The sequence below is a fragment of the Stomoxys calcitrans genome, chromosome 3 (genome assembly GCF_963082655.1).
Source record: "Stomoxys calcitrans chromosome 3, idStoCalc2.1, whole genome shotgun sequence".
Taxonomy (NCBI): domain Eukaryota; kingdom Metazoa; phylum Arthropoda; class Insecta; order Diptera; family Muscidae; genus Stomoxys; species Stomoxys calcitrans.
This window is the reverse complement of record NC_081554.1, coordinates 44812027-44821423: the sequence shown is the minus strand read 5'-3', so window position 1 is coordinate 44821423 and position 9397 is coordinate 44812027. Positions and strand designations below refer to the sequence as shown.

The 9397-nt window shown below is 38.5% G+C and overlaps 2 protein-coding genes across 2 annotated transcripts; one reads left to right on the top strand and one right to left on the bottom strand.

The window, feature by feature from the left end:
- The first annotated feature begins 2015 nt into the window (after window positions 1-2015).
- LOC106090768 (uncharacterized) lies at window positions 2016-3372 on the top strand. The gene is made up of 3 exons (XM_059365111.1): window positions 2016-2268; window positions 2516-2663; window positions 2716-3372. Exons 1-3 carry the CDS (start codon window positions 2124-2126, stop codon window positions 3149-3151), a joined length of 729 nt encoding a protein of 242 aa, XP_059221094.1. The 5' UTR covers window positions 2016-2123; the 3' UTR covers window positions 3152-3372.
- An 845-nt stretch (window positions 3373-4217) lies between these two features.
- Window positions 4218-8447, bottom strand: LOC106090773 (uncharacterized). The gene is made up of 4 exons (XM_013257067.2): window positions 7160-8447; window positions 6697-6894; window positions 4909-5054; window positions 4218-4841 (listed from the first exon to the last, which is right to left on the bottom strand). Exons 1-4 carry the CDS (start codon window positions 8350-8352, stop codon window positions 4252-4254), a joined length of 2127 nt encoding a protein of 708 aa, XP_013112521.2. The 5' UTR covers window positions 8353-8447; the 3' UTR covers window positions 4218-4251.
- Between the last annotated feature and the right edge of the window lie 950 nt (window positions 8448-9397).

The window sequence follows — 9397 nt, the reverse complement described above, 5'->3', positions numbered from 1 at the left end:
GTTCCTTCTGGAGACACCCCACCTTAGTCGCAGAGTTGCTGGATTTGGATATTCAACAGAACCAAAGAGACGAAAGGCAGACCACAACACACTGCTACAACAACAACTAACGGAATCTTTGTATAAGACTTCTGATCTCTCAAAAATTTCCTTCCGCTCTGTCATTGGTCTCACAGAATCTTACTTTGCAACCACTAGCCAATAAAGCTATTCATGTTCCGGAAGGGCCACATGTTCTTGACACGTTTAAAGCCCCACTTGTCTACTTCTTAGACTGTATGCCGCTTAAAGGATATGCAAAGAATATATGTTATCAGTATCTACAATTCATAATAGCTGGGAACACAGAAAAGTTTTGTAGCATTCTCGTTAAAAACGCTGCTATACTCAGATGACAATTTCCTGCATTTCTAAGGGTGGTCCAACCTTTACACAAGATGTTAATTGTAATTCCCACCGTACAAGTGGCGAGCATTTGCCGATCTCAATGTTGTTGTTGTAGCAGTGTGTTGTACACTGAGGCGGCAGCCCTTCCCTATGGCCATTTCACATCGGATCAATACGGTACATGCAACCGGCTGCCATGGAAGCCATGGAGCCACATTTTTTTTTTTTTTTTTTGATGTGTTAGAGATCCTCGTCAAGCACCTATAGGTGAGCAAGAAAGTTCCAGTCCATTGGACCGATCGACGCGGTAACGTGATAGCCATTGTTTATTTAAAGGCGCCAATACCCCGCCTTGTCATATCGAGCATCACAGGCATTCTCTATTGAAGCAAAAGCCGGTGCAGCCCGTCTTTGCAATGAGATTCTCCACTCGATACCGCTGATGGACCGCAACTGCAATTGCAGCTACTACGAATGGAGCATTCCACTGAGGATGCGCCCAGAAGCTCAAACTAAGCTTCTCGAGATAACGATATACCCACAGATTAGAGATGAAAATTCCAGCCCGTGGTGTGCTCATAGCTATCCTGTGCCGATATTTGGTTTCCCACATAATTGATGATTGATCCTTCTACCATCAACAAAAATACTTGGATAATTCAAGGTCATTATCTTTCATTTATCAAATAGAGACACAACTGGTGTGTAAACTATTCTGCTCGTTGTTGTTGGTCAACCAAAGAGATTCGCTACCGCCATATGCAACTATGTGGCTATAACAACAACAACAACGACCAAAAAGGGAAAGAATTTAAATTCAGTTTACCTTCCACTCTGGGCAAAGGTAAAGTCACTTGCCCAGCTGATGAAATTTTCCAATTTCAGAGTTGTATTAATTCTACCAAGCTTCCAGCAAATGGAAGCTTCTTTACGCCGCTACCTTACATCCGCCTTCTAAAAAGAACATTCTCAGACAGATTTCCGCCATTTAGTCATTGGCCCCAGCGCAACAGTTTTTTTTTCGTAACACGACATTTAGTAATGACGCCAAAGTTTTCCCTCCAATCACATCACATTCAATTGGAGCCTTTGTCAATGTCATGGATTGATTGTATATTACTTGATTGTTAGAATGTTTTATATGTATGTCATATATCCAAATGGAGAAAGAGGAGGTTTAATGCACTTACCTTACCACAAGTGGTCATCTTTCGAGACAAAAAGATTGATTGATTGAATGTTCATTTAAATACTTCACCCGCACCAACACAAACAAAACTACTAAAACACTGCAATTCCTTCTTTCTTTTTCAACAGAAGAAAGAATCCTAGCTGCCCGAATTTCATTCGAATGTTATCAATGATCTTAAAAAGTGTTTTATTATGCAAACTTTCATTCACTTTAAATGACCGCACGCCCGTACACATATTTTACGATTCAGCGAATTTATCAACAGCAGCGTTTCCTAACGGTTCTCTTAATTAACTTCATACAAAACAAGCTAAAAGATTTGCCACCTACTCGAAACACTCAAGCATAAGGTTGCCACATGGCTTCAAAACCATATCTTACACCCAATACTTTGTTGACAATGGTATACGTCATGCGTCATAAATAAAAAGAGGCATTATAAACGGGAATCAGTTTGCGGCAGGAATATTGGGCATAGTGTACAATTTATTTATTTATTCTATCTATTTATATTAAGGATTTGTTTACAATTTAAAGTAAAGCAATGTCGGATACCGCGTTTGACGAACGTCTCATAGATCTTGTGGAACAAAATGATATTCTTTACAATAAGGAACATCAAAACTACCAGAGCATATCGGTAAAGAAACGAGTGTGGATAAGTATAGCTGAACAATTAGGATGCAATGGTAAGTGACCCCTTGGGTATATTAATGGGTCGAATATGGATGGCAAACTAACTTCAGTTATGTTCCTACTTTTTACCATTTACTTAGCAGCTGAACGCCCAAAACATTGTTACTGAATGAAACTGAGAACAATTTTGATTTCACAATTTGATCTCCTGGCAACACAACTATAGTCCATCCATAATCGACCCCTAAGTTCCCCCCATTCGAAGATAAGCATTTAACGTTTTATTTTAACATTTTTTAGAGGAACATGCCATTAAACGCTACCGTGAGTTACGCGACCGTTTTGTCAGGTCCAAGCGTATGGAGCTCATACGAGGTGAAGTCACCAGAAAGCCATCTTATATTGTCGGTAGAATGAACTTTTTGACACCCCATATATTTAACAAAAGGTAACAAAAACAAAAGTATACCCATGTATATTATCATTCACTGCCATTATAGGAGCAATGCCAAAGTTACATGGGCCGGTGATGTACCAGTGTTAACACCCGCTTTGGAGAGATCACAGGAGGAGCCCAATTATTCAGACAATGATGTTTACGAGGACTCTGTATATTCCGCAAAACCTGAGTATGATTCCATGAATGAGGAAGTTATTGTAAATCACGAGCCAGACCAGGAATTTGTTGATGAAAATGAAGACGAAGCTTTCAGTGACTCTGGGAATATTACGGGATCAGACACTGAAATGTTTACCGAAGCATTTCATAGTTTTAAACAGTTGTGCGAATCACAAGAAGATTCCAAAGAAAGTGAAGCTCTACGTGGCTTTGTTCAAATGATTATGGCCACCATTGAGGCTATGAGTCCAAAGAAACAAATCAAAGCAATGATGCGTGTAACAGAAGTGGTAATGAAGATACGAATGGAAGATTAGATTTATAGAACTAAAATAGCAAAAACAATATACATATAAGGCATTTTAACATAAGTGACAGTATTAGGGTAGTATATAGACATTCAAAAAGTATACTGGCATCACTGTTAGCTTAGTAATAAATAGTATGTCTTAGGGCCCGATTATGGATGATGAACGCAACTTTAGTTGCGTTGCCAGGAGATAAAAACATGAAATAAAAATAAGTAAAAGTTTGGAAATTTTTCTTACTTTCATTCAATATAAGGTTTTGAGCATTCAGCTACTAAATAAATTGTAAAAACATATGCAGTTTAATACAGAAAGAGGCAGACTATCTGGCGCTTCAACTGGCCAAAATTGTCACATCGTGCCTAGGACTTGCATATACTTGTTTATACCCAAGCCCGGCAAGGCAAGTTATGCGACACCAAAGGCCTACAGACCCTTAAGCCTTACGTCCTTTCTATTCAAAACCATGGAACGTATTGTGGACATCATGATAAAGAGTAGGACATCCAGCGAACTGCTCAAATACAAACAGCATGCCTATGTCAAGGGAAGGTCGGTGGAGACTGCCCTGGACGAAGAATCCTTCGATGCCAAAAGGTACACACTGGCGGTATGCATTGGCATCGAGGGGGCTTTTAACAATGTGCGGACCGACACACTGATCCAATTTTCTTTTTAAAATTTTCTTTTTAGAGGTTACTTTATAGTTTTTAGAGCGCAAAACAAGTCGATTATTGGATTAAATGCTTCTAGCAACAACACACTTTTTGCTGACTTTTAAATGTTTTTTGCTATACTATTCTTTGAGTAGAAAGCATTAAACAATGGTCTAAAGACGGACAATATCCTGCAATTGTATCTCAGAAATGGAAACTTCAATAACAAATTTGGTTGCTGGCAACTCAACTAAAGTTGGGTTGCAATCCATAATCGGCCCATAAATCTGCGAAATAGTATCACCAGACTATTGAAGTACGTAAAAAAATAAGTTAACCAAGTTTATGCTTAATATTAATGTAAAATTATTTTTTTAATCAGTAGACAAATTTAACTTTTCATTATAATTGACATTAATAAAATAATTTTTTTTAAATAAATAATAAATGTTGTTACATTTCAAATATAACTGCTGAAGCTTCAACTGATCCATCTTGGTAAAAATGTTCCGCTAGTGTATCTCGCAGCTCATTACCGGTACCATTACACTCTCCTCCGAATTTGGTTATCGATTCCAATGCCGTTTGAAATTGAGACGTTTCCACACTGATCCAATCTGTGTTCTCATCATAGTTATGTGGCAATTCAGCGTTTAAAGTCCCATCCGAATTATGCCATCGATCCTCGCCATTCATCATGACAAAGTTATGTAAAACAATGCATGCCATAATAATCGATTCACAATTTAATGGGGCTATGTCAAAGGTTGTGAGCAGCACTTTCCACATGGAGGTTAGCATTATGAAGGTGTTTTCCAGAATTGCCTGACCGTGAGATAACTTGTAATTAAATACAAGTTTTTTATCATCCAAAGTAGAGGTATCATAGGGTCGCATTAAATTGGAACGCAAAGGAAATGTTGTATCACCAATGTAGTAATAGGGAAATTCATTTGATGAACCATCTACCAGTGGTGCATTGGGTGGTAGGGGTAATGTATTATTCATAATTCCTTTGGCAAATGTTGACTGATGAGCTTCCACTGCAATGCACAAAGTTATCAACATTTAAATTACAAAGTAAATGCTGTGATGTATATGCAAATTTACCTGTAACAGTTGCCGAACGGAATCTATGCTTTGCATCACAGGCGGCCATTAGAACTAAACTGGTCATTGCTGTCAGATTATATTCTTCCAGCAACGTTCTTCTGGGTTTCTTTAGATTTATGTGCTTTCCATCAATGACTCCCACACTAAGATATATATTTACATGTACAAATTATAATAATTAATCAAAAACAAGTAAAAAAGCGTTAAGTTCGGCCGGGCCGAACTTTGGATACCCTCCACCTCGGATATATATGTAAACCACCTTTCGTCAAAATCCAGTGAAAAATGCATACCTTTTGCCATATCGCTATATGGAAATATGTTCCGATTTGGACCAAATTCTAATAAGTACAAGTCATTGTACAATCTTTATCTTAAAGGAAGCCGATCTGAACCATATACGACACGGATGTCGAGAAGCCTAACATAAGTCACTATGTCAAATTTCAGTGAAATCGGATTATAAATGCGCATTTTATGGGGCCAAGACTTTTAATCGAGATATCGGTCTATATGACAGCTATATCCAAATCTGGACCGGTTTGGGCCAAGTTTCAGAAAAATTTCAAAGAACCTAACACAACTCACTGTCCCAAATTTCGGCGATATCGGTTAATAAATGCGCCTTTTATGGCCCCAAAACCTTATATATATCCAAATCTGGACCGATCTGAGCCAAATTGAAGAAGAATGTCAAAGGGCCTAACACAACTCACTGTCCTAAATATCGGCGACATTGGACAATAAATGCGCTTTTTATGGGCCCAAAACCTTAAATCGAGAGATTGGTCCATATGGCAGCAATATGCAAATCTTGATCGATCTGGGCCAAGTTGCGGATATATGTCGAGCGGCTTAATTTAACTCACCGTCCCAAATTTCGGCGATATCGGTTAATAAATGCGCCTTTTATTGCCCCAAAACCTTAAATCGAGAGATCGGTCTATATGGCAGCTATATTCAAATCTGAACCAATCTGGGCCAAATTGAAGAAGGATGTCGAAGGACCTAACACAACTCACTGTCCCAAATTTCGGCGACATCGGACAATAAGTACGCTTTTTATGGGCCCAAAACCTTAAATCGAGAGACCGGTCTAAATGGCAGCTATATGCAAATCTTGATCGACCTATGCCAAGTTGCAGATATATGTCGAGGAGCTTAACTTAACTCACTGTCCCAAAGTTCGGCAACATCGAACAATAAATGCGCCTTTTATGGCCTCAAAACTTTAAATCAAGAGATCGGTCTATATGGCAGCTATATCCAAATCCGGGCCGATCTGAGCCAAATTGGAAAAGTATGTCAAAGGGCCTAACACAACTCGCTGTCCAAAATTTCAGCAAGATCGGATAATAAATGTGGCTTTTATGGGACTAAGACCCTAAATCGGCGGATCGGTCTATATGGCAGCTATATCCAAATCCGGGCCGATCTGAGCCAAATTGAAGAAGTATGTCGAAGGGCCTAACTAACACAACTCACTGTCCCAAATTTCAGCAAAATCGGATAATAAATGTGGATTTTATGCGCCTAAGACCCTAAATCGGCGGATCGGTCTATATGGGGGCTATATCAAGATATAGTCCGATATAGCCCATCTTCGCACTTAACCTGCTAATGAAAAAAAAAGAATCTTTGCAAAGTTTCAGCTCAATAGCTCTATTTTTAAAAGCTGTAGCGTGATTTCAACAGACAGACGGACGGACATGGCTAGATCGACAAAATCGGACATAGGTGGTGGGTATAAAAATATTTGGGTTTTTTGGCTTTAACAGAACCTACCAATTGGGTAATTTCCATGTATTTCTAAAGTCTTGTGCGATTTTTAGAAAGTCTTCAGATGTGGGTTCTCGTAAATATATAGGGCCGAGAATTTCATATAAAATTTCACATGTTTCAAGTACCAAATTCCGTATAGTTGTTTTTCCCAGTTTGTAGTGTTTGGCAATAACGTCGAACGGAGTGGCATGAGCCAAATATCTAAGATAAATGAAAAGTTAATTAAAAAAAGAATTAAAACATAAATAAAAATATTTTATATTAAGGGAATGTTTATACACACTCCATATGAAGCATTCCACTCTCCGCAACCTGTGGACGCGCCCGATAGCTCGCAACTAAGCTGCTCCTGACAGCTATGGGCAACACACAGATTGGAGCTCAAAGTTGCAGCCTATGTGGTGCTCACAGCTATCCCATTCCGTGACCGGATTAACAGTGATTAGCTTGCATTTTAAATACTCACAGTAAAGTAACAGACAGTCTTTCCTCTGGATAAATATGCTGAGCACGTTTGCTCATCGCTTTGAACATCAATTTCAATAGCTTTTCGAAAGCATTTCGCTTCATTCTAGTAAGGAGTATAAATTGTTCCTCGTTATGGACCTTAACATCCAAGAAAACTCGTCCAAAGAAGCCATCTTGATGACGGTTTAGATTTTCAGGACGCACTTTGAAGCTACGCGTTCTTGGCTTTTTTTCTTTGACCTCATTTTCTTCATCGAGTTCGGCATTGTCTCCTCGGCGCCTACGACGACGTCGTTTTTTTGGTGGATCTTGCAAGTGCTCTTCTTGCACTTGATCTTCTTCCACGTGAACTTCTTGCACTTGATCTTCTTCCACGTGTACTTCTTGCACTTGAATTTCTTGCACTTGAACTTCTTGCACTTGAACTTCATGCACTTGAACTTCTTGCACTTGATCTTCCTGCATGTGATCTTCTTGCACTTGATATTCTTGCACTTGTTCTTCTTGCACCTGATATTCTTCCTCGATTTCTTCAGCGTTCACTTCGTAGCAAAATTCCTCCTGCTCCTCGTCTGGACATACTTCAACCGCCTGTATTTCTTCGGTACTTTCTACAAGAACTTCTTGCTCGTCAGCGCAAATGTCATAACATATGGCATTCTCGTCAATTTCCTGACTTTCATATTTTGTTTCGCATTCCGTGTCAACAGCACCATTGCCGAGTACCACATGTCGGCGTTCTCCATTGACCTCAAATGATATTTCGTATTGATAGTTTTGGTCTGTATATGCCTCTTCTTGGGGTATGGCTTCCATTATTATTTTGGGTTTCTCTTCGACTATTGTCGACATTAATTCATCATTTTCATGGTACTGGACATGGTTATCTTCGTCGTTGGCTTTTGTTTCAATGTACTCGTCGTATACTTCAATCTGATCATCTGGTATCACTGTATACGCTTCCAAATTTTCCTCCATAGACTCCTTAGAATCATGTTGAATTGGTTCTGAAAACTTTTGCTGTGTCGGACGCATTTTTTGCAAGGATAGCAGAGGAATTCTATTTGGGTATTTATATCGAGATGCCGCATGCTTCTTTACTAGGGGTTTCCTACGCTTAAGTTTTTTGTACATTTTGCAGAGCTTCAAGAAGCTGAGAATGGTAAACATATCTCCAATATCTGAATCCATATCTGCCAATATTTTATTATCTCAATACAAGATTATTGGCTGAATATTTGTTTACTACTTCCTTGATTTTTACAATGAAACAACTACCACAACTAATTGACAACTGTGACATAAGGGTTGCCACTTCCTGAGTTACTTACTTTTTAAAGGCTGGTACTATGTTCGTTTTTCACTGTTTAAACCCCATGTTCGCATGGCTACTTTTTTATACCGAAACAGAATGAGAGCGTTGAGCTTTGTTTTTGAACGTCGCATAAAAACAACGCAAAAAAGTTAAACATTTTAAACTTTGACGCTTGAAAGCGAGCACCATTCTGTGCTGCCACACGTGTAATAATTTTTTTAGTAGTCAAAAGGTAAAAAGGGTAAACTCTTTCAACTTGGGCCAACAAGATAAAAATACTAATTTTCGTTCATTATCTACTAAATGAATAACAATTGTAAGAAAATGTTGCTTTTCCACCATTATTTTTTTGATAACAAAACGCAAACAACACTATTTACCATAATAATGCTGATGGTAAAACATACGATGGCAGGGTTGCCTACATATCTTTTTTTTTGTTAAACGCTGTCTTCATAATTTCTACAATAAGGAAAACAATGTTTTGTAAACACTTTCCACTATGGTACAATGCAGAGGTATCGTCGTTAGCACAACAACAAAAATCTACCCCCCAACGAGACTACATTGGGTGGCAAGTGCCGTAAATTGAAATTGAGTGACGTTACCGGTACCGGTACCGAAAATTTCACTTGCAGGCACGCAGCTCAAATGAAATTTCCTTTGCGTAACAGGTTGACATAAGGAAATTTAGTTGTTCCGCGAGCGGAATTTGACAGTTATGTTTTGTTTTAATTTTCATGCCAAAAGACGTGTTTTATCTGCACTTATGTTTTTATTTTTTTTTTTTCGAAAATGGTAAGATAACAAAAGGAAAAAATGTACCATTGAAACCAATAAACCAAAAATCATGCCGACAACGATGTCAAGCGTTGCCACTAAAATTTCTTTTTGCCGTTTTCCTCACTATTAACAGAGTAC

Bases quoted from the DNA above. Each gene is read 5' to 3' on its own strand.
- LOC106090768 (XM_059365111.1), top strand. From the start codon at position 2,124: ATGTCGGATACCGCGTTTGACGAACGTCTCATAGATCTTGTGGAACAA. The intron at 2,269-2,515 runs GTAAGTGACCCC...AACATTTTTTAG, and splicing joins TGAACAATTAGGATGCAATG to AGGAACATGCCATTAAACGC. The intron at 2,664-2,715 runs GTAACAAAAACA...CTGCCATTATAG, and splicing joins CCCCATATATTTAACAAAAG to GAGCAATGCCAAAGTTACAT.
- LOC106090773 (XM_013257067.2), bottom strand. From the start codon at position 8,352: ATGGATTCAGATATTGGAGATATGTTTACCATTCTCAGCTTCTTGAAG. The intron at 5,055-6,696 runs GTAGGTTCTGTT...TATATATCTTAG, and splicing joins ACATGGAAATTACCCAATTG to TGTGGGAGTCATTGATGGAA. The intron at 4,842-4,908 runs GTAAATTTGCAT...TGTGCATTGCAG, and splicing joins CCGTTCGGCAACTGTTACAG to TGGAAGCTCATCAGTCAACA.